Genomic DNA, 25,182 nt, shown 5'->3' with positions numbered 1-25,182 from the left:
ATATATATATTATAATATATATTGAATGACTTTGGTCTGTTTTGTATCCCAGAGAGCCTATAAATATCAGACTCCTGTTTAATTCGCGAAGTACAATGCAGCAAAATAGTTCGAAGCAAACAGACAAGAACAATATACACATCAAACAACATCAGTAACAATTGATATAATTATGAAATTTACACATAAATGTAGAGCATAAGAAGACGCTGTGTGTAAGAACCTAAAAAAAATATAATAATATTAGCAAATAAAACAATGTACTTATAAAAGTAGAGAACAGACAGTATTTTATCTGTATACTACACAAATGAAATTGAAAACATTAAAAGCTAAGTTATATTGTGTATGTGTTAAAGATAGCTATTGCCTTAGGGAAAACAAGCTTTAAAACTGGAAATAAATATATTACATACATTATGTTTAGCATTTTTAACAGTATTAAAAGTGTAATATTAATTTTTTTTGTTTTGTTTTTGTTTTTTACCAGATATTACCTAGTTGAAATCAAAGTTGATCCTCTTTTACTGTATTGTCAACATGCACTTTGAGTGTCTGTGGAAAGTATATGTATAAAGATTATCAATTAAAAAAAATGTATCCAAGAATAATGTCAACACAACAGGGAGAAGAAACTAAAAAACAAAACAATAGTTTATATGGCAAAAAATGAAATAGGGTAATGTAAATCAACAGCTAAGACATAGAGACTCATCAAATTACTTTAATTTCTGAGGTTTTTGACAAAAACTTTTGTTTAAGTTATACAACTAAAATAAAATATATAATAAATAGTTATACAACTGAGAAAAAAGCACACAAACATTTTTCCATCTTTGGCAGATTTTTAAATTATGTATTCTTCTCTCTAATCAGCGGGAAAAAATGTACGTATGTACATTTACATTTAGCTTTTATTCAAAGCAACTCACATCTAAGGAACTATGTTTTCTCTATGTACAATCACTATCTCTATAAACACACATACACAACAACACGACACGACATTATTATGGGCAGCAGGGTGGTCGAGTGGTTAGCACAGCTTTCTCACAGCAGGAAGGTCCAAGGTTTAACGTGATTGTGAATGGTTGTCGGTCTGTGTATGTCTCTTTGTGTTGACCCTGAGATATTCTGGTGACCTGTCCAGGCTGTACCTTGCCTCTTGTCCAATGAAACCTGCTCCATCCCCGTGAACATGATTATCTATTATATCCTACAACAGTATCCATATTTGGGACAAACGGTATGTGTGAATACAGAGTAGAAATAAAAAACATCATTTCCCCTTTTTTTTCTGAGCTCACGTAATTTATTGTTCTTCATAAAATCTTTTTTTGGTTTAAAGAGTTAAAACCTCAGAAATTATATTTTAAAAATGGCCGGACATGTCACATTTAGAGATTTTGCTATAATATATCAATATATAGTACTACTACATTGGCCAATTTGGCCATTTAAATATTGGGAAGGAACACTTGGATCCTATGATATACCACTGCAATATGTGTACTTTAGGTTATCGAGTCTCAAAACCCAGCAGACATGATAATCAGATTGGTCAATCCACAGTCGTGCACATCCTCTCAGATGGCCTCTGTCGTTGCAACGAGCAAAGTGGCAGAAAAAAGACACTTTGATATTTATTGTTGGGGTCTAATCTGTGATGAGAGTGCACCTTAAAGGCAAGGACTCATTAAAGGTGAACTGCTGTTGCTCCATGGATGTTCACTGGATATCAACAACAACAACAAAAGCCAAGCATGCAAACATACAAAAAAGAAGATGTTTTGGTTTTAGCTTTTAATACAACATAGTGTAGAGATTAAATGAGCAGAAAGAAATAATGTGACAGTGAAGGTGGGATCAAAACTGGTCCTAAAAAGAAAATGTATTTTCTAGTGTGTTTTGTGTATATAGCAGTTTCCTTCCTGAGGGAACGTCAAAGATCAAATATCTGGGGTAGGATGAGTCAGAAATAATCTTGCTTAAACTTCACTATGCCCAGGAGGAGTGCAGCTGATCAATTTTTATAGTCAATGATCTTAGCCTCTGAGTGTCCTGTTTGGTTACTGCACTGTATCAGACACTAATAAATGTTGTGAAGATGGACTCCATGATAACAACTGGATCATTGATGCCTGTGGCAGGTTGATCTCTGGACCTACGTTGATCCAATTTATGATCCTTGAAAGGGATAGTCTCAAGGGAACTTAAATGACCCCACAGCTGTGATTGTGGTGCTGCTGAAAGTGAGGGGTGGTGGGGCTCTCCTAAAGTCTATTATCACTGTCTTAAGCTTGTTCAGCTCCAGGCTATTTCTGCTGCACTAAAATGTTTGCCATACTACAGTCATGTCCAAAAATTTCGGCACCCTTCTCTTAGAAAAGTCTTCCAATTGCAAATTTTTTGGTTTTTTACATGCTTATTGTTTTTGTTTGCACTGGAACAAGAATCAGATAGGATTCGCAGAACAGTTTTGTTTTCAGCACTTTGTTTTATTGTTAGGGCAAAGATCTTCTGCAGAGTGTGGAGGCTCTTCAATTACTGAAGACCCAGTTTTGAAGCTGATGCTGTGTTGTATTGAAGGCTGAGCTAAGGAAGTCTCTCTTTCATCCAAGCATTGATGTCAGACAGACAGGCAGGAATGCGTGATGCGAGTCCACCTTCATACCGTCAGTGTTCAGAGCAAGAGGCCATTACTTTGTCAGTAAGCTCTGTGTCTTTGCAAATGCAAGTTAAAAAGGGGGGGACTGTGCAGAGTTGCAGTGACTGACTGCATATGTCTGTCTATACAGGGACTAATTGACCAGTACAGTACATTAAAGTGGACAGGGACAATTTGTCTGGTCCAGCTGCTTTGTGGGTTACTAACTGGATTTACACATTAAAAAACATAAAAAAAAAAAAAAAACAAGAATTGTGCACAAGTCTTGCTCAGTTTCATTTTTTATTTATTTTTTTGTGCTGGTGTCCTGAACAAGAAATTCAAATGGAATACAGTGCTTCAGTGCTTCGATAGCTTTTTTCCCAGCCACTGCTCCTGCATTTGTGTTCCTGCTGAATGCTAGAGGGTAAGAACGTAGATGCTGTCAGTATCTGCACTTGTGGCCAGAAATGGGGATGTAGTACAGTGACAGTTGCATGCAGAGTATAACGGTGGATGGAACAAAAGTCTAAAAGAAGACAGCGCTTTTCTAAAAATGTTTTGTTGCTCCAGGGCTTTCTGCCCTACCAGGAGAACTGCTGAAGAAACACTTTCTGTTGTAGAGCTTTTTAACTTTATAGAACTTTTTCACAGCAGACATCTTGACTTGTCAACAAACATGTATGTCCCATTAAACCACAGTATTGTGATAGTGAGACAGCATGATCAACAGGACCTTGCAACAAATTAGGCTAAATGCAATTCAACCATTATCATTATTATGCCTGCTGTGGAAAAGGCTCATTACAATTTTCACATATCTGTTTAGTGTATGTTTATAATGATTAATAATGAATAAATGGTAACAGTAATGTACTTCACAATAATATTTACAACATAAATTAACTGTCACGTTTTACACAGGCATAAGCACAGAGGTCAGAGAGGTCAGGGGTCAGTTAGCCTGTTCAGTAATTCATCCATGTTGCAATGCTGCCAGGCTTTTCAATTAATTTAGGTCACAGAGCCTTTTGCCTGCATTTCTTTACATTGAGATATCATTTACATTACATTTATAATAAAGAAAATATTTTAAAAAGCGAAAAGGGTGATAGTAAAGCAGGCATTCTGATTATCAAACAGTAAACTAGACAGTCTTCTCCGAGACAATTGCCAGGACAGATGTGAGACACACAAACACACACACACTCCCGGGGTTTGTTATAATAATAATTTTTCTTCACTGGATCAGCAAATGAGCACGTGGCCTCGTTGTCACATGAGTATCAGCACCTTGGACAGCAGCCTCTGTCAGCTCACTGCTTACTATGGATGGAGATCTCCCCAGTTCCCAGCCGCACACAAGCAGGGTGTTATAATGGAAAGTGTTACTCTACAGTCAAACAACTTTGTGCTTTCTGCTGCTTTGCCTAAAAAGCCCCGTCAGCTAACTTTAAATATTCTTGCGGGCACATCTGCCTGTCACGTGAAGAAGCATTTTATTTTCCCACTGATTCACTAAGGCCTCGTTTTGATGCGGAAAAGATGTGATGATGATGATGATGATAATGGGGGCTGCTTTTAACAACTCGGGAGGGACAATTGTAGCCTGCCTTCGGCTCATGTTGTGTTTGCAGGAATCCATATCCGGCGTCCTCGCGCTCTTCCTGATTTGTGGTGCAGAGATGGATGGGGAAAGAGGAGAACTGCCATTGCAAGTTGTCGAGGATATCTTTTTGTATTGTTCATCAATCTTTTATTTTTTCGGCTTCCAGCGCAGGGAGAGAGTAACTTATAACCGGGCTTCGGGACCTGCTTAATGAGGGACGGTGTGGATGACACCCGCTCCATCTACAGTGCGAGAGAAAAAATAGGCTTTAGCGAAGATGAGGAGTCTAGAGGAAACAGTGTTGAACTGATAGATGCCACTGCGAGACAACAAAGGAAACACGCTTGTCACCTCGTGTAATTTAATCTCCCCAGTAAGTAAACCAGAAACTCAAATATAAATCGGATTTACTTGGATGTTAATGGGATGTAATATTAACTCCCTTTAGAGACCCTCGCTGCTTTTCCTCGCGGAGTAAACAGACTCCAACAGCTTCTGCTCTTTTAAAGCATCCGGAGGACCATTAGGGATGCAAAGGAAAAATGGGATGAAAATGTAGGCGTGAGAGGATCGTGCTGGACCCCTCTGACTTTAATGTTGGTCCCCGATAGTTCGTGGCTCTCAGCCTCCATTGAATCCCGAAATAAAACGCCTATATCCATGAAAAATAATTCCTCCCTATTGGCTGGACTGCGGTGCACATGCTGTAACAACAGGATATGCAAAGAGCTATGGGCTGATCTAATAGCCTATCGTGTTTTTCCTATGCTTTTTTTGATCGAGATTTGTAGTGTATTTAACAGGATGTGAACTGTCTGCTTATAGCCCATGAAAGAGTTCACATGCAACAACAATACAATAATAATAAATTACAATGGAGCTAAAGGCTGTTTTGTTTCACAGAGCAGTTGTGCCTGTGTAGTAAAACTGCTGAAGAATGTTTAAGTATCGGATCCGGTTATTTTTCAATGAACTTAAAGTGTTGCTTCTGATGCGCTCTGGATCAAGCAGGAGGACTGATACGGGCTGTGGTTGGCCGCCGTTGAACTGCTCTCAGCGGGACGACGAGGAGGAATATTATGGCTCTGACCCCCGGCCACGGAGTCTGGCATTTGAGGATAAAGAAGGAGCCAAATCTCAGGAAGGAGGCCTGGACGCTGCGTCCCTCCCGAGCCTCTCGGAGAGCGGGATGCGATCACCGCAGTGCCGGATCTGCTTCCAGGGACCGGAGAAGGTAAACTTAAACAATAACGGGATAACTGTGGGGTCTTGTGCTTTGACAAGGGAGTCAGCATCTCAATGAGAGCCTGGTCCCTTCTACCAAACCTCCGATTCGAGGTTTTGGTTTGGGTTAGGGTATTTCGGCGGGACAAAGTGTTTTCTTGCTCATGGGAGTGCCCAAGAACACGTGGCCTTTACAGGGGGGAAGTGTCTTCAAGCAAGTAACAAATCCAAGTCCTCTACTCACGTGGGAATCAAGACACTCAGAAAAGGGCATATCAGATGCACCTATCTGCGAGCAATTTGAGAATATTTAGTTCAATATATCTACAAACAAAGCCTTTGCTCCCAACCTTTTGGCACCAGTTGGTGTCCCTTAAGCATTAAAAGAATAATCCAGCAATTTAGAATTACTACTTCACAAATTTTAGAGAAGTGCATAAACAGATTAAAAAAGGGTTCCCCAGAGTAAAGCAGCAGAGGCCAAAATTCCTCGACTTTGGACCGCAATATGATACTGTAGTGGCTTAAGCCCTTTTTAATCATCAGCTTATTGACGTTCTCATTGAGACCTCTGAACTAATGACAACATATATGTTTACAATATATAATAGACATATATACATGTTCAGGCAATAACAATACAATGAATTCACCCAAGAAATCATGAGCTTCAATCACCAATTTGCTTTGGTGGGTGTAAGTCTGTAACAACTTCACCCTCTGTTCTTCTACTCTTGAATCTGATAAGCAAAAACTCCCCTAAAACCCTCTAACAGGAAAAAAGTTAACAACTCAAAACAAGCAAGAGAGAATGGATCCCTCTTCTAGGATGGAAAACAGCTGTTGTGTGTACAGAGCGAAGCAACTTAGTGGATTCTTGTCATTGAAAGAATGACAACAAAAATACTGTTGTTGTTCAAAGATATGAACTGGGGGGCACTGAGTAAACCCCAAGTGCTGCCAACAGATATACCTGAGGTACCTGACCTCCGATATGATCCCACAATCACATGCAAAGGTGGAAAAAACTTACCTTTAAGAAACTGAGTCATCTTTTTTGAAATGTTCTCCCTAGTTAGTAAATTAACAGTCTTTAAGCTTGAGCTGAAATTTACCCAGACTTGAAAAAATGGACCTGCACTGATTTACACATATGTGGTGCATCAAGCCTGTAAAGTAAAGCTCTAGATGGACAGAAAATCTTCCCATGGGTGGGGAAGTAAAAATTTCACTCGTGATACAATACTTATTTGTATGTGTATTGTAGGAGTTACAAATGTAAATGCAGTGTAAATCAAATCTGTACTTGTATCTGAATGTTTGTGCAAAATCACATTTGTAAAGTCATTCTCTCAAGTACAAATCTTGATTTACACATTTCTGGATCTTGAATTGATCATCTCATCCTGTCAATACAAATCCACAGCCACACAATCTGTTTTGCACTTTCCTCCCACGGGTGGGGGAAAAAAATAATCCACACTCGTATCAGCCAATCAGGTCGCTGTTCCTCCAGCCAATCAGAGAGCTGTGACTTTTGAACTTTGAACACTTAATGTAAAAAAGATGGAGCTAACATGCTAACAGGACTTCCAGGGAACATCCCGGGTAATGTGCAGGTGAGTTCATATTTAACAAACTAAACATGTTGATGGAGTATTGTTGAGGAATATGTCAAACTGTTTTTTGTTTTTTATCTGGATTGCAGGATGAAGTTGGGGTCCAGGACGCATTACATGAAGCTACAACCAACATCTGTTTTCTTAGATGGCTAAGGCTTCTGTTTCTCTGCACTACAGTTATCTATATTTTTAGAATTCAGCAGAGCTCTTCTCTGTACATTAGTACCAGTTACTGTATATATATTTAAAATGTTTTATCGTTGTTTACGAATGCAAACAAGGAAGTCAACTCTGCTTTTCAGTAGCTCTGTGTAGTCAATTAGACATATAAAGTACCTTAAATAAATAAATAGCTGATAAAAATAAAATCTAACCTCTTTCATCTTGGTTATAACGTAATGCTAGATAATTTTTGTTTTCTTTTACAAATTACTTTTGCTTAGTCCACCTTTTTACCCACACAAATTGTGTCCTTCTCTATTATTTGCCCTGTTCAACTTTGGAGCAACATGGCCTTAAACAAGTTTACATGTAAATTTGTATGAAAATTGCAGCACACAGCAGAATTGAATTTTTGCAGATGTGTTGATTGTTAGCAGCTGCATAAAGAACACTGAAACAAACCTCTGAGAGTAACACAGACAGCTTTTCCTTTTTATTGTTGAATCAAAAGTATAAGAAGTACAGATATTTATAGAGTTTATTATTTACATGAGTACAGGTGGTCATAATGTTATGTAACAGTAAACCAAAAATTTGGAAGCATTTTATGTTATTGCCAAGTAAAAGTTTCAAATACAAATCTTCAAATAAGTTAACGGTAAGTTAATGCTTAGAGTAAGACCACAATTGTACCTTCTCTAATGTATTCACAAAATCCTTGCATTCTAGGAAACTGTGTTACTGCTCCTAGTGTTGTATTCCCTTCCCCTGTATGTAATCTGTTAATCCATGGATATGCGTTTTTTTTATCTTAACAACAAACCATCATCTCTTGAGATGCTTAAGGAGATATCTCTATTATGTATAACAACAACCATAAAGTCAACTATAGGTTTGGACGGCATGGAAAACGCAGAGGGGGGAAGGCTTTGACACAATGCCCTCAGCAGTGATGCTGACCGCAGTTATTTTAATGGACATATCCAACCTCACCTGCAACTGCCCAATTTCATGGTGAACCCGAGGCAGCGACACTGTCATCAGCTGAGCCACTTAGCACCCAATCATAACTGTAACTGTGTTTATTTATTTAACACAGAAACTAATGTTAGAAGGCAGCTACATGCATCAAGACGTTTAGTTTGTTAAATATGAACTCACCTGCACATTAGCTGAAATGTTACCTGGAGGTCTTGCCAGCATGCCAGCATTTGTAGGCAAAATGTGATTTGTACTTGAAAGAGAGCCTTTGTGCACAAACATTTATGAATGTGACTTTGCTCAAATGCTCAAATACAAGTACACATTTTATTTACAATGCATCTAAATTTCTAAATCACAAAATACAGACACAAATATTTATTGCACCGAATTAGCTCCATAGAAAAACTAAAAAACTGGATTAGTCCTTCTGAAAATAGCAGTGGGCATCAGTTAAGAAAAGGCTTGAAGCAAGAGGAGCTTTATGCTTACTACTGTTCCAGTGACGTCCTTGTGGTAATAGATTCAGCATCTGATGCACAAAATTAGGCCATAAAAAAAAACAAAAACAATGAAAACAGGGATCAGAGAAGCAAGTTAAAGGACCATTAATAGCAGTTGCTTATTTATATTCATTATTAGTCAGAATGATTTGTGTAAAGGTGGCAGCATGAGTTCAATAACTTGCTAAAAGAATCTTTTGATCATTGCTTTAGGCCACAGGGACGTGACACACAGTACAACTTGTGTCTTTCGTACTCACATGAAGAGGAAGAAAGTGGGTGGATACACTTAAAGTAAATGTTTTTTTTTAAAAAGTCATTCTTGTCCTTGACACAGAGGTTTGGAGCAAGCCCAGCCTGCTGAATGAAACCACCCTTGAAGAGACAGACTTTGCTAAAGGTCTCAGAAAGTTTTGCTTTCCCCTCCAGATATTCAACTAATTAAAGACCCAACACATCACCTAGAGTCAGACAGAAAATAAAGTGAGATGTGCAAGAGATCTGTCAGTCCAGGGGCCTTAGGGAATCTCATACTGACAGCAAAATCCTAAGCCAGATGTCGTGGGATTTCTTTGTGATAGTAACAGGAGAGATGCAAACTATAAACAGATGAAGGTAATAGTGAAATGTGTCTGACTTAATTACAATTTGTTGTTTGTTTTCAATCTGCCTGTAGCATAGTATATAAATGCATGTGTATCCTTTAATTGGTGATGCGGTACTTTAGCCAATAAGCACATCAATATTCCTTCAAAGTCGGGTAACTGTACATTCAGATTTCGCAATGTGTGAAATATCTTCACAATAAAGAGTAGCACGTTATTCTACAATTAGCTATATTTAACTGGTGTGTCAACTGCCAAAAGCTTTCCTCAGGATTTTTGTCCTGCGTTCACGCCAGTCTTTTCTGCAAGTGTGTCAAGTTGGAATCTTATCATCCCAAATGTTCATCTGGACTGAAATGTGGTGACCAGGCAAACTAGAGCAATTAGATTAAATCACTGGAAGTATTCCTAGACCATTTATAATGATGAAAACCTTCTTAATTGGTGCCTTGAAGGAATGTGACTGACTTAAAATGATGTTCACACATTTAATGACATTCAAATGTACTATATTAGGGCCAATTTTGTGTTCAAATAATAAGCCTCACAGCACTTAACCATCATTTAACTGACTGCTATTGATGCATGTACTTGTTGTCTTGCTCTGTGCATCCATTCTTTGAGAGGTTCACATATACTGCAGCCACATAACCCCACGTAGTTTAAAAGATTTAAAACCTTGCTTTTGAAGATGTAGTTATATTTTATTTCTTCTGAGTATTTAATCAAAAAATACACTATTGTACAGGATTTAAGATTACTTCAATTACACATCAGAAGACGATGGTAAATGACAGAAGTAGAAGAAAAGTAACTGCTTGGCATAATGTTTGAAGTAGCAGGAAGCTTTGCAGTCTGTCAGACAGACGATGGAGAGCCAACAACATGTTCTGAAAAGAGAGATTGGAGGTACAGAATCCTACAGTTTTATGCACATCTGATGGGGAGATTAACACTGTGGCAAACGCACATTGCAAAGCTGCATATTTTTATGCAATAGTGCTTAATTCCTTACCACATTGAAATCGTGTAACATTTGAAAAATGTTTAAATTTCCTAAAGGTATCATTACATTTGTATACATGGAGTATGCTTTCCTATTAATTATATATATTTAGACAAATTGTCTCTTTTTAAACCCCTTTTCTGCTACATAGCAAAAAGAACATCTAATGCCCTCAGACAATATCTTCAGCAGATAAAATCTTTCAGTCTTTGTCAGGCCTGGAGATTTCTGAGTGGGCTCATTCATGACAACAGGTTTTATCTTTATTTTTACTGCTATCTTCACCAAACTAAATCTTGTAACAGGAAAATTCAACAACAAGTGTCGGTCTCATGCAGCTGCTGTTTGTGTTCTGCAGGGGGAGATGTTGAGTCCCTGTCGATGTGATGGGTCTGTACGCTGTACGCACCAAACCTGCCTCATTCGCTGGATCAGTGAGAGAGGCTCCTGGAGCTGTGAGCTTTGCTACTTCAAGTATCAAGTCCTGGCCATCAGCACCAAAAACCCACTGCAGGTACACTGTTTAAAGTTTAATATAGTAAGTAAAAGACTGACATAATATTTGGCAGAAAAAAACATGCACAAAGCTGCCAGATTTAGCACTGATCATAAGTTGAATGAAAGGACAAAAATACATGCATCAGAGGTTGTGCAATGTTTGTATTACCACATAAGAATCATTATGGTCTAATGTTGTCCCGTATATGTTTATTGATTTCCAAAAAAAGCACATTAATGGACAAAAGGGGGGAAAAGTGGCAAGAACAAAGAGTCAGAACTCAGCACATGATTTAACTAAAGGGTCCAGCACATGTAGATTCATAGCCAAAATCACTAAATGACGCTATTTGAGTGTTAGCAGATAAAATGATTGTAATACTTATGTAGATGACTGAGGGTACAAAGAATAAAACATCTAACTCGCTGCTTTTTAAAAGCTACAACAATTGGAGGATGTTTTTTCCCATTGTGTCTAAATTGAGAATACTCAGGTCAGGATTTACATTTTTGCTATTAGTGTAAAAGCTCTGAATATCTGTGTGTCACTGTCTGTTTCTAGTGGCAGGCTATCTCTCTGACTGTGATTGAGAAGGTGCAGATTGCAGCCATTATCCTGGGCTCTTTGTTCCTCATTGCCAGTATCTCCTGGTTGGTGTGGTCCTCTCTCAGCCCTTCAGCCAAATGGCAGCGGCAGGACCTTCTCTTTCAGATATGCTATGGCATGTATGGCTTCATGGACATAGTTTGTATAGGTAAGACAGATACCTACTGCAGTAGGTAGTAAAATTATCAGGACATTTACTTCTGAAATATCAACTTATTGTGATGTTAGTTTTCATTAACTCTTCACCTATTCTCCGCCGCTTATTGAACAACCAAGTATTTATATTTGACCCTGTTTCCCACCCTCTACTCCTTGTTCAGGTCTTATTGTCCATGAAGGATCGTCTGTTTATCGGATCTTTAAGCGCTGGCAGGCTGTGAATCAGAAGTGGAAAGTTTTGAATTATGAGAAAGCAAAGGACCTGAGTGACCCCATCAGTTCCAGCAGTAAAGATGCTGGTTGTGTTGAGAGCTCTTCTCCCACCGTCACAGACAGTGGACAGAGGGCAAGACGGCATGTCAGGACTATTCTCCACCACAACTGTGGCTACACAATTTTGCACATCCTCAGCCAGTTGAGACCCAACAATCTGAACAGTGCCAACCATGAAGTGGTCATGAGGGTGACCACTGTATGAGGTTGGGTTATACAACAGATAAATGCGCTCCAGTGTTTAAAGAGGAGAGAATTTCATAAAAAAAAATCCTAACCTGCCACATACACACTGCCATTAACTTCTAGTCTCATATTTTCTTTGCAAATTCTCCCTGAGCTCACAGAGGAAATATTTCTGAGGTTTGGGAAAAGGACAGTTTTATAGCAGACTCTGAAGAAAACAACTGAAAAAAAATTAAATGAAAAGCTTGAAAAAGCTTTAACTCTTAAAGTAATTATTCATTTTTTACAATAATGACAAATGTAATTGAACAATTTTTGGATTTGCATTCCTAAAAAATATACAAATTTATACGAAAAATACGAATTTTTTTAGTAAAAATAACTGTTTCCCTATCATGTGCACCCCGTAGTTTATTTTTGAGGGTTCACCCTGACTTGGTAGATCATGAATACCAAGTTACAAAACCCAAACAAACTCACACAGTTGGTTTTAATGTATACCCCTAGTACAATTATTGAAAAAATGTTTTGTAATAAAGGTTTGTCAATCTTAAAAGAAAATGTGCTTTTTTTTGTCTCATTTGTGAACAACACAATTGATCTTGCCCCCTTTGTGGCTTAAAAACTGACATGTGATACAGTTAATGTATGCCGATTGAATTTTCCTGTTAGAACTGCAAAAATATCAAAACATAAATAGAAAAATGGACCTTTTTTTAAAACAGGAAAACTCATTAAATAGGCTTTAAAAAAACAGACAATAGTCAACAATCATGACTTCATTTCCTAATTTCCTAATAAATCCTAATTCTAACAATGCTAATTTCAAAACTACTGCCTACCTCATTTTGAAGTTGACAAAAGTACACACATTCTTTATTGCAGTAAAGAATGTGCAGTCTTATTCTTTCCTTCAATCTCGGGGGGGCAGATTTCAACAAACCCCGTTGCCACCCTCCTAGAACTGACCATGACTTGATATACTTAGATACTCACACCCACACTGGAATCACAGACTGCAACCAAGACACCCATGCTGGGGAAACAAGACAAGTAAAGCTAACGAACATGAATCTCTCTCTCTCTTGCTCCCTAACCCCCAACTCTAATGCTACAAATACAAGACCTTCAAAAAGGTTATAAGCAAACATGTTAGGAGCCTCATGTAGGTAGTGACTATAGCTAAGCTAAAGTCAGATTACAGCTGGCTGTCGAGGTTAACATGCTGTATATAGCTGTTAGTCAATTTGGACTGTGCAGTGATGAAAAAAAATCTAGAAATTCCCCTCAAATGCATTAAAACTAAAGTTTTGAAATTGAAGGATTGTGTTAAATGTAGGCAGTAAAAGTAAAAAGAAAAATATGGAATGTACTGATACTGTACTATAGATTCTAAGTACAGTAAAAGTAAGTATTTGTAGTTCATTACTTCTCACCTCTGTGACCTTACAGCCCATAGGCCTATATAATAAATCAGTATGAGAGTAGTTTTGTGTTTTGGTTAAGGGAGTACACAGTGCATCTGGTGAAATATTTGCAGCCTTCAGAACAAGAGCAAAAATTAAGAAATATTCTCATATTAATCAGTTATTTCATACCCTAAATCCTGCGTACTATATTTAACCCACTGGCCTACTCTCTGTGATTTGGTCAGGGTACTTTTATTTATTAGCATTAAGCTCACAAAACTACACAGCCTTCGGGGTTCACTTTAAAGATAGGAGGAAATGGAAGAATAAGGATGATTATGTTTATGACTTCCAAATTGTTATAGCAATTTCACTAATAAAATCTCTGAAACAGTTAATATTAAAAAAATACATCTAAACAATGAATACAATAGCTAACTTGGCATTTTAATGAACTAAAATTAGCACGTTTATGGTTAAAGCTAGCTGACGTTTCTGACTTTCTACAAACCTGGCAACTCCGGGAGGACGGTTGATGATGACGTATAAATCCCGCGACTCACAACAGAATAGAAACAAACGTGACTTCGAGGGTAGCTGCAGAAATAAGTGGATACTAGTTTGTATTTAATAATAGTTAGGTGACGGATTGAACATTGTCTGCAGTAACATCAGTATTTGAAGCCAACATGAGTTCGTCGATGCCTCAGAAGCGTTACTACAGACAGCGAGCTCATTCAAACCCGATGGCACACCACACGTTTGATTAGTGAGTGATGTACATGAGTCTGACTTGGATTTCTAATGTTAACCACTGAAGACAGAACCCTTTGACAGTACTTGCTGAATCTCTACATTTACAAATGTTGAAGATGACAGGAAAGTCGGGTTGTCCGTGTTGTTATCCCGGGAAGCAACTAATGGAATAAACGTTTAGCTTTACTAGCCAAGTTCAAAAATAAGTCTCAGATTTCTCACTCAACTCTAATGCAATTCAACACAGCTGAAAAATTACAAATCAATATTCAGCAACACCATTCGAGGACAGCAAGATTTTATTCTGAGTAATTTTAAAAGAAATGTTAATTGGATTTCCTTACTCAAGCATTTTCTATTTTTATTTTATTTTTTTTGTCTTTTCGGCTTATCCCGTGAGTTCAGGGTCAAGCATATATTACAGAAAACACTGTTTAGAGCAACGTTTCTTTCCTCTTCAGCCCTGTATGTCCTGAGGAAATGGACTGGTCCAAACTGTATCCAGACTTCTTCACTGGTAACCCCTCTGAGAGAGAGACCCCACAAGTTGAGTTTGCGGACATTGGATGTGGCTATGGGGGACTTTTAGGTAGATATGTTAAGTCATGTGAACAACTTAAGTCTTCAAAGGTAAACTTTTGCTCTCTGTTGATGTCATGTCTTCTTCGTTCATATCCTTGTTTGTGTCTCTGTGCATCTTTACTTTCTCTCAGTGGAGTTATCTCCACTTTTCCCAGACAAACTTATGCTGGGAATGGAGATCCGGGTGAAAGTGTCTGATTATGTTTGGGATCGTATTCAGTCACTGCGTGCCTCTGAACCCGGGAGCTATCAGAACATTGCCTGCATCCGTAGCAATGCAATGAAGTACCTCCCAAACTTCTTTTCTAAAGGACAGGTATGCAGCTATGTGTTTGTCTGACAATAACTTTAAGATAAAAGTCATCAGTCATTTCATGCCACAGTTAGCCACTGAAGATTATGTGGTAATCTTCATTGGTTTGTGGTGAAAGAGAGACATTTTAAATATCAAACTGTTGTAGTATTTATCCCAGAGTATTCCCCCTAAAAATTTCTATTTAAATATGCATGCAAGGGACAAGGCCATCAAAACAAAAAACTTTACATGACAGATTCAAATGGGCAAATATTTTTCAAAAGACCGTCCAATTTCTCAGTTTCAATATTTTAATATGTTGTCTCTGTATTATTTCCATTTAAAAATAAATGTTAAGTGATTTTTGAATCACTTTATTCTATTTGCATTTACATTTAATATATCCTAACTGTTTTGGAAACTAAGTTATGTGTGGGATATACAAGGAAAACGAATATATTACATTAGCAGTCTATGGAATAAGGTAAATTGTATAGGATTTATCCACAAAAGTATGATTTAAACAGGACAAGCATAGATTATAACCAAATCCAGGCAAACAGCAAACATACTTGAAAATATGTTTGCATGATTCTCATTAAGAATCTAGTTGGCCACAACACTAGCTCTAAACTCTCCAGCTCTGTGTCTTGCATTCGTTTACCTACACTTTTATTGGCCAGACTGCACCTGTATTTATAAAATATGGGGTTATGAGACATAACCAACATTACACAATGTACAGTATATTGGATTATGTAGGCAACTTAACATACACCAGAAATGATAAGATGCCCTATGATGCATCTGTACCCAGCCACTACACCACTAGGTAAAACCTTTACTTTATGTTCTTGTTCAAGAATCAGCAACATTCTCACTTCAACTGTGATTCAGACATTTCTACAAACAGTTTTATATGAAAATGTACACGACTTTTACTTTTATAATTTAGGACTGGAGGATAAGATGTTATTGATTATTGTTGTTGATATTTCTAAGGCTAAAGATATAAAACCAAAACCATATCTGCAGGGATAAAGCATTACATGAAGTACTTTTCTTTGCTAGATTTGATTTAAAAAAACTTGTCCTCTTATTATAGCTTCTATACAAAAGGCCTGTAAGTCTTTATTAGCTCTTTAAATGTGGCCCATAATAACCTGGCTCTGCCAAGACAATATGATTCCCAGGCCAAAGGTCTCACGAAAAAAAATTACATCCTCATGTTTATTATATGGACTGAATCACTTTATGACGATCACTCAATTGGGTCATTGACAATTGAAAACAGAGCAGTGCAAGACATAATTTATCTGTTCCAATTAGGTGCTGTACTCTGTGACCTGTTGAAACTTGCACTAGATTACACAGTGGGTTTAGTGTACTGGAGTTAATTAGGTACACTGGATAAAAAGCGTCACCTCAAATGCCCTGAGCAAGACTGGGAAAACTGAGAAATGAACACAGGAGAGTAAATTCTTTAACACTGACACATTTATGGACTAGAAATTTCATAGGTGTTTCATATAAAAACATTGATCTGTTTATTTTTTTTAGTTTTTAATAATAAATAATAATATTATAATTAATTAAAAATTCCGCGACTCACAACAGAATAGAAAACAAACGTGACTTCGAGGGTAGCTGCAGATATAAGTGGATACCAGTTTGTATTTATTAATAGTTAGGTGACGGACTGAACATTGTCAGGAGTAACATCTGTACTTGAAGCCAACATGAGTTTGTCGATCGCTCAGAAGCGTTACTACAGACATTCATTTGTACAGTTTAGCCAAACTGAGATTTGAGGTGTGTAAGAGAAGCATATTACAGTTTAAAACATGGACAGATTATTGAATGGGCAGAGCCCAATTCTTGATTTAAAAAGCTCATTTAGAAGACAAAAATGGCCAGAGAGAGATATATACCCATCACAAAAAGATGCAAAAGAAAACTGAAACATAACTGGCTGTCATTTGCATTAAGTTGTTTATTTTGGAGATTAATTCACCAAGAACGTTTTTCATCTTCAGCACTGATCGTGAGAACTCCACTGTCCTCACTTAAAGCAAAGAAATCAAAGATGATCACCCAGACTAGAAAATGTCATCCCTACTTAAATGCATGTGGTGTTTTCAAGCTTTGAAACAACATATTATAAAGATGTGAAATACTTTTTTTAACTTCTTCTTATGATTTTTTTAACTGAAAAATAAAAATTCTAAGTGCAAAGTGATTTTTTTCCATCTGCTCACTGAAGCAGCCCCTGAGGCTACACCAGTCCCTTGTGATTATTCTCCAAATCTGTCTGTCTATACTTGACATTATTTATTTTACTAATAACAAAAGAGTTAGTGGAATGGAGTTCAGCCAGACTGATCTCACTGGAGCCCGCACCTGTACACTTGTTAAAGACAGAGACATTGGGAAATTTATGGGGACAAAAAGCATTTAAGGAGGGAAATTCCAGTTTTGCAATCCATGGTGCTTAACAACCAGCCAGAAAATATTATGGGGACAAATTTGAGTGACTTTATAGGTATTAAGTAGCAGGTATCAAGGTAAAAAAAAATTCTGTTTTGATTTAATGTGTTTGAATAAAACCAAGTGATAACTAGACTTAATAAGAAAAATATTTGCTTTGTGCTAATTTTAATGTTTCTGACCCTTTCTTCCTTCCTTCTTTCTTTCAGCTCAGTAAGATGTTCTTTCTCTTTCCCGACCCTCACTTTAAGAAAACCAAACACAAATGGAGGATTATTAGTCCTACGTTGTTGGCAGAGTATGCCTACACACTGAGAGTCGGGGTACGTACAGAAAGACTTGTCTAATTTAGTTGATCAACCAAAATGTAATTGTAAATTATTACACAAAAATCCACTTGAACTTCACTTCAGCTTCTGAAGATATATCATTAAACCATATTTTAAAACGCACTCATTGGCCACTTTCTTAGGTACACCAGATATAAGCATGTAGACATGGTCAAAACTGGTCAAACACAACAAAAGAATAAGGGGTGGGGGTTATTCAAGTGACTTTAAAATGGCTTAGTTGTTGGTGCCGGAGTCCTGCAGGGGTCTAATTTTGCAAACCCACACCCTCAAAGCTTGTTAACTGATTTTAAATCAAATTGGCAGCCAGACTGACTCATTAATATAAAAGACAACAACCCAACCCCTCGTAACACATACACCAGCCAACTACAACATATAGACAGAGCTCAGTATGGGCAGTCTAAAGGTATGCAGCAAGCTGTGACAGTCAGCATTAAATATTTCCATTTCTGAGCCCTGTCCACCACAACATGAAAACCACCAGGTGGTGTTAGTGTTGTGGCTGGTTAGTGTCATAACTCACTTTAGCACATCGAGTTCGTAGCCTGTTTATAAGCAGGACCTGCAGACTGACTTGTCTGAGCAAACTGTCCCATTCAAATGTTTGAGACACTTGAGCAGTCAACTCCAGTTGTTTAAGAAATGCAACATAATACAAATATAACAGATTTGCTAATTATAGGCCACATATCCAGTTGCATGCTCAGTTATGGAATCACAATTAGATGTGATAAAACTTTCCTAGTTAGTTACTTTTTCATTTCACTCAGGGCACATGCGCATTTTGTTAGTTTTTACTTGTGCTCGGGATTTAATATCATTATTTATTATTTAATTTAATTCAATTGAAATGTATTTATTAAAAGCACTTCACAACAAATTCACCTTAAGGCACGTCACATAATAAAGTCTATAAAGCTATATAGAGAAAACCAAACAAATGCCCCTTGACCAAGCTGTAGGCAACAGTGGAGAGGAAAAACTCACTTTAACGGAAGAAACCTCCAGCAGAACCAGGCTCAGGGTGGGCAGCCATCTGCCTTGACCAGTTTAGTGGATAAAGGAGAGAGAAAAGAATAGAGCAACAAAAAGCAACAAAACATTGAGCAGGTTGGTAGGACCAGTAGCTACACACTGGAAAACGTACAGCTCCAAAGCCGGGGACAGCTGACAGGGAGACGGAGAATGACACCTATAGGAGAAAGAAGATACAAAGTTCATGTTATACGGTGTATTCGAACCTGCTGCCTTCTCCATCACAACCCAGTGCTCTACCACTGAGCCACCAGGCCCCCTTGATGATATCTAGTACCAATGTTTCACTCGTTCCAGATTACTGTTTTTGCAGGTCAGCTGTGGGTGCCCAACCTGGTGCAGAACTCTGAAGAATATTTACTCTGTCAGAATATTTTAGAAACTGCTGATCTACTGTGATGTTTTTTACAGAGAATGGTCTGAAAAGGAGCAAATATCTAGTGAGCCACATTTCTGTGGGTGAAAATGCCTTGTTGATGCTAGAGGTCAGAGGGAAATGGCCAGACTGGTTCGAGCTGATAGTAACTCAACCACTCATTACAACCAAGGTTTGCAGAAGAGCATCTCTGAACACACATGTTGAACTTTGAGGCAGACGGGCCACAGCAAACAAACAAATCTGCATGATGCTGTCATGTCAATATGGACCAAAATCTCTAGAGAATATTTCCAGCAGCTTGTTAAAACTTGGCCTGTAGAATGAAGGCATTTCTGAAGGCAAAAGTAGGTCTAACCTGGTAGTAGCAAGGTGTACCTAATAATAAAGTGGGTGGTGAATGGGTATGACACGACAATTGGAGATTCTTTAGTTTAGGTGGCCTGCTCTTCAACACAATTATAACTTTTTCCTCTGATAACAAATAGATGCTAGTGTTGATTTGCTGGGAACACAGAACATTTTATCTGTTCTAGTCAATTGTGGACACGTGACATCAACAGATCCTGTTCTGTGCACAAAACCTTTTCCTCCTCAGTCAGCTGTGTAGAGCATTGACCACAGAAATGGCATCTGTTTCCTGGTGTATGTTGACTTTGGGATGGTCCAGTCACCTCTCTGTATCCAGCCTTTACGCTTCCTGTTACAGTTGATTTTTCTATTTATCTATAAATTATTACTGTTTATACTGCAATTGCATTTAGATTTTAGGTTCCTTTGAAGACTGCAAAAGTGCAGTAAAAATCAGTTTCACACATGTAAACAAACCAGTATGTGCAGAGTGATTAGTTCAGCCAGTTAGTTGCTCTCAGTGTAGATCCTGTAATAACATTATGTTATGTCATATAATAACATAATGGCCACCACAGACAGCTAATTTCTGTGTTTACTTTAGCTGAGTTAGACCCTGATTCAAATTATCCGTATAAAATTCACGTTTATTTGGAAAGGTGTGTGTGAGGCTCGTACTGATTGGTGTAATGTGTGTTCTTTTGGGTAAGTTCTCATTCCCTGAAAACCACATATCTGGGAGATAATAGGGGGAGTTTTGAGCCTTTAATGGAGCATTAAATGGCACATGCTTATGCTTGAAGATATTCTACTTTTTCTTGTCAGAATTTTTAAATAACTGCTAACAAAATTAAAAATAAAGTTTGATTTCTTTCAGTATCACTGAAAAATTATAAAACCATCTAATAGTTGAACGGTAAATTGCGTCTCTTCTCATAATTTTATCAATTGATTGCAGTGTGACGAAATGGCAGAATTCACTGAAATAAAATTGAGCAACTAGCATGGCATGCAGCTGGTTGACGTCTGTACACACCCTCCTTGCACCTAGAGCTGTCAGGGCAGCAGTGGCACAGTGAATAGGCTGGGAGTGCTGACGAAGGTTTTGGTAATCAATGGAATACTTGTGTCTAAATTTAAACTTTATCTTTTTCCTCGTGTGTGTGTGTGTGTGTGTGTGTGTGTGTGTGTACAGGGGGGCTTTTAGCATTGGCACATAGTCATAACTACGGGGTGGGGGGGACTGTCAAGAAAATTATTATTTACAGAGGCAGATTCATACCAAAAGTATTGATTGTGTTTTTAGTTTTTCTCTTTTAGATGAAAATTAGACACCACCTGAAACAGTGAACTGGTTCGTTTAACGTGAGGCAGATCATGCAGTATCTCATCCTCCTCACCCTGGCTTCTCTGAAATAAAAAATGTAAATGTCGACATGCACTGGTGTGGAAATCTGTACCACTGCTCAGATTTCTAAGAATTCCTTTTTCTAATAATGTTATCTGTCCAATTTCTAAAGTAAACTACAGTGACACAGGTGATTAACCTCTGTGAATGTGTTGTCAGTGGGTTATTTTTATCTCTTCAGCAAGAAACCATTTCCCCAATTTACTTTACATAGAATTGTGTTAGTGATCTCTGTCTTTGTCTGGTCATTTCAGGGTTTGGTGTATACCATCACAGATGTGGAGGAAGTCCACCTCTGGATGGTGAAGCATTTCACTGAACATCCACTCTTTACACATGTCACAGATGAGGAACTGGTATGTTAATATAAAGCTTTTCATTGGTTTCATTCTAAACTTGGAAATGTTCACACACTTTTCCAAAAGGGTCAGTCCCATTGAAAGCCTTGATGTTTTAACAGATAAATAGAAATTGGCATCTGTCATCTGTTGTGTTATGATGCTACAAACTATAAGGGCACCTCCACTGTTTTCTTTTACCTGCTCCCTATGGCTCTTGTTAGGGGAATAAATGTATACTAATGCCATAAAATGTCTGTCTGCCTTTCCTGTATTTAAATATCTCTGTGCTTCTAGCTGGAAAATGCCTAATCAAATGACATCATCCAAAGGAGTGTTTTAGGTCCAAGGAGGTCATCCTGTTGGTCCTAATACGGAGGCTGTAGTCTTGGTTGACTTGCGTCTCAGAGCTTCTCTGAATGACCTCATCTGAACTTCTGATGTGGGAAAAACTCAAGCCAGTTTTCCAGCTAGAAACATAAAGACATTTTAATATAGGGAACGCAGACAAAACTTTTGAAACATTAATATACACGTGCTTATGTTAACAACAGGATATTGCTTAAACCATTCCAGGTATTAGGGATTTTAAAAGTAAATAAGAAATAAGTTCTTTTTGAATTCAATGAAACACTGGTGATACAGTGACTGTCTGCTCATAACACAGGAAGGCAGTGGCTTTCCTTGATGTAATTGTTATTAATGTTATTTTGACAGGTTGCTGATGTCATTATAAATCGTTTGGGTACCTGTACAGAGGAAGGAAAGAAAGTCCAAAGAAACGGAGGGAAAAATTTCCTTGCAGTTTTCCGTAGGATTGAAGAGTCGGACTAAGACCAAACAGTTTGGACACAATGAGAGACAGAAATAATGATTTTCTGCATTCACACATGAACAGCAGGGGAGATGCAGCTGCTGATCTGTGTGTCTGGAGGCTGTGGGTTGTACCTCCAGCACACAAGGTGTTATGTTTTTATTTTCTGTTATTAATGGACATCATTAGAGGAATTGGGGCACTATGTATTTTATTCCTCAGATCATAATGGACAGCACAAGGGAAATAAATCTTTTAAGAACCCCTAATGTCACTGTCACTAATAATTACTGCATCTTTTTCTTTTTCTTTTCTTTTTTTTTTATGATAAATTAGATTCTTCTCTTTTTTTTAATTTTATGTAAAGCTGTAAAATATTGCAGCAATTGTACTTCAAATGACAGCAGAAACAGGTACAGTATGTTTTATAGCAAAAAAGCTATGTCTTTGCATTAAGATCATCTTGGGCCCTTTCTCACAAAATTCCTTCGTTGAATCAGTGTTCTAGATGTGAAGAGCTATTTAGGCTTTACTGATACATGGACTTGGCCTTTGGTACTAATTTGAATACTTTAAAATTACTTAAATCTGTATCAGATCCATTTTTTAGGTGCTTCAAAGTGGATTTATGCTTGGAGAGTATTTTGCCTTTAAATGGCTTATTTAAAACCACAAATTGACCAAGTTTAGCTCCTTTCTGTTATATGATGTCGAATTAAGATTATTAGTCTTTAGCTACTTGACTACTGTCTGGTAAGAATCTTTATGAAGTTCAGATCAAAGAAGTTTCTAACAAACACTGGTTTGTGCTTTTTGATTTCAGCTGATTGTTATACATTGGTATATTTGTCTGTCAGGAGTTTGGAACACGACAGTGCAGGTTTAAAGACTTTTGGCTGCTGCAGGGGGTTGTGATTAAGAACAAGAAAGACATGTCTTAATGGTAATCTCTGGAAAACTAGATGATCACAGGAGATAACAAATACTAAACTAAAAAGTCTACAACTAATTCTAATAATATTAAGTAACATTTTACTTTTGTGGCCTTTGCAAAGTTGACATTCTGAGGATACTCTGCAACATCTGACTGATTTGTTTCCTGAAACCTTTTTCCAAATCAAAGTCCTTGCATTTTGTCCCTATTGATCAATTGCTGCTGGACGCTATCTTAGTGATACAAATGTATGGATTGGATTCAATACTGAGAGAAAAATGATGCTGATGCAGCAATTAGTATTCGTTATACAGTGAAATATGGAATTATTTTACACAAGCAAATGAAGAGCATACATGTAAATACCCAGCAGTTTTTGTTCAACCCCATTTTTGTTTTTATCCTAATGAGTGTGTCATTAGGCATGAATTATAAATTAAGATGCAGTCCAACTAACAATGTAGGCACAAATATTTGTTCATGGCCATAATGTTCAAGTACGAAAACTGTCCCCTTAAAGCATTGTCATGTTTTAAGAATGACTGTTATATTTCTTATTTTTGCCACAAAGACAGAATTTCCCTTTAGCTTGCCTGATGTTTGGTAGATTTTACCCTCACAGAGTCACTCTCACAACTGATTATATAGCTGGCCCACTAGATGTGACTGAAAGCTTTATAAATTGCAAGTAAGGGACCTTTATGTTGATATGTTTTTGCCAAACTGCTTTTCTCAAGATTAAACCTTAAATCTCTGGCATATTGTCATCCTATGTGCATCTGTTGAGATACATAAAGGAAGTATTTGCAGAATGTTTGTATAGTATAAATATGTTGAACAGTCTAGTCCATAATATCTGGGATGTTGTTGAGAAGCTGCTGTTCTGTTGTCACATCAAACAACAAATTAATCGCAGAAGATTTAACAAAAAGTAAACTTAATGTTTAGCATTTAGCAACACTAGTAAAGCAAAGTGTATGTTACCTTTGCTTCATACCCAAAGAATCTGTTGCATCTGGATGTCAGAACGTTATTGAGGTCAAAGGTAAATCCCTCTCTGAACATGTTTACCGAGGCAGCTGTCCACTGCCCTCGTTAATACATAATCTAAATACCCCTTAAGCAATTTACTTTTGAAGTTTTAACACAAAAGTCTTAGATCGTTAGTCGCTGAGTTCATCATCACCTCTCTTGATCTGTTTTCTTCTTAACTGTGCAGATGATTTGGCTTAACGGTGCTTTCCTCTCCACACAATATTAAAGCAATAGTTTGACAATTTGAGAAGTATACTTACTTGGTTTGTTACCCTTAGGTGATTTAAGTCACTAACAAAGTAACAAAAAGCAAAAGAGCTGCATAGACCTGTAGGATGTGTTTATGCATTATGTCAGACTATTTTTTGGCCAGAGGTAGTAAATTCCTGACCATGAAGTAGTCCAACACATGTCACTGTAAAACTATCTGCATGGATTAAATAACATTTAACATTTTAACTGATGAGCATTAAAGGTGCTGGTAGGTAGACTTTGTTAGTGTTGGCTGAACCGGGCTGGTTGTTTCCCCGTGCTTCCTTTGTGCTAAGCCCAGCTAACAGGCTCCTTTGTTGTGTCATGACAATTATAGCAAGAAATGGAAAACATTTATATTTTTAGCAAAATGTGCAACTATTACTTTAAACAGCTTCATCTTCCTAGACTTGAACAAAGTCTTTGATTGTGTCGACCACCAGGTTACGACACAAGCTGACATCAGGATCTCGTTATTCACCATAGACTCCAATAGCTGTCCTAACTTACATTATATTAATGTAAGCTCACCAATTTTCAACTTGCCTTCTATGACTTCAGGGTGTAAATGTACATTAATGCTTTTAAACTTTCCTCTGACTTCCCTATGTCAAAATATTTCTCTGCTTCTAGCTGAAAACCTCCTCCAGATGACATCACCAGGAAGAGATTTTC

At 37.5% G+C, this 25,182-nt stretch overlaps 2 protein-coding genes across 7 annotated transcripts; both read left to right on the top strand.

Annotated features, from left to right (window-relative positions):
- Positions 1 to 3,012: 3,012 nt before the first annotated feature.
- Positions 3,013 to 12,613, top strand: LOC137128116 (E3 ubiquitin-protein ligase MARCHF9-like). Of its 6 annotated transcripts, XM_067505842.1 has the most exons (6): positions 3,013 to 4,629; positions 5,265 to 5,490; positions 7,189 to 7,278; positions 10,718 to 10,873; positions 11,420 to 11,612; positions 11,785 to 12,613. In XM_067505842.1, the coding sequence occupies exons 2-6, from the start codon at positions 5,446 to 5,448 to the stop codon at positions 12,099 to 12,101; spliced, it is 801 nt and encodes a 266-aa protein (XP_067361943.1). In that variant the 5' UTR covers positions 3,013 to 4,629; positions 5,265 to 5,445; the 3' UTR covers positions 12,102 to 12,613. The 6 variants fall into 6 exon arrangements, with proteins under 6 accessions (XP_067361943.1, XP_067361941.1, XP_067361942.1 ...); XM_067505840.1 differs by having other exon boundaries at positions 3,015 to 5,490; positions 11,785 to 12,610; XM_067505845.1 differs by lacking the exon at positions 3,013 to 4,629 and having other exon boundaries at positions 5,432 to 5,490; positions 7,189 to 9,042; positions 9,178 to 10,873; positions 11,785 to 12,610.
- Positions 12,614 to 14,040: 1,427 nt separating this feature from the next.
- Positions 14,041 to 22,555, top strand: mettl1 (methyltransferase 1, tRNA methylguanosine). Its single transcript, XM_067505560.1, has 6 exons — positions 14,041 to 14,260; positions 14,709 to 14,836; positions 14,961 to 15,145; positions 17,821 to 17,934; positions 21,389 to 21,490; positions 22,190 to 22,555. Exons 1-6 carry the CDS (start codon positions 14,181 to 14,183, stop codon positions 22,304 to 22,306), a joined length of 726 nt encoding a protein of 241 aa, XP_067361661.1. The 5' UTR covers positions 14,041 to 14,180; the 3' UTR covers positions 22,307 to 22,555.
- The last annotated feature ends 2,627 nt before the right edge of the window (positions 22,556 to 25,182 follow it).

This window comes from Channa argus, chromosome 5 (genome assembly GCF_033026475.1).
Source record: "Channa argus isolate prfri chromosome 5, Channa argus male v1.0, whole genome shotgun sequence".
In the NCBI taxonomy this organism is placed as follows: Eukaryota; Metazoa; Chordata; class Actinopteri; order Anabantiformes; family Channidae; genus Channa; species Channa argus.
This window is presented reverse-complemented; position numbering and strand designations above follow the sequence as displayed.

Coding starts and splice junctions, on each gene's coding strand:
- LOC137128116 (XM_067505840.1), top strand. CDS start 5,194: ATGTTTAAGTATCGGATCCGGTTATTTTTCAATGAACTTAAAGTGTTG. Junction 7,279..10,717: donor TTCTGTTTCTCTGCACTACA/GTTATCTATATT, acceptor TGTGTTCTGCAG/GGGGAGATGTTGAGTCCCTG. Junction 10,874..11,419: donor GCACCAAAAACCCACTGCAG/GTACACTGTTTA, acceptor GTCTGTTTCTAG/TGGCAGGCTATCTCTCTGAC.
- mettl1 (XM_067505560.1), top strand. CDS start 14,181: ATGAGTTCGTCGATGCCTCAGAAGCGTTACTACAGACAGCGAGCTCAT. Junction 14,837..14,960: donor TGGCTATGGGGGACTTTTAG/GTAGATATGTTA, acceptor ACTTTCTCTCAG/TGGAGTTATCTCCACTTTTC. Junction 15,146..17,820: donor ACTTCTTTTCTAAAGGACAG/GTATGCAGCTAT, acceptor TCTTTCTTTCAG/CTCAGTAAGATGTTCTTTCT.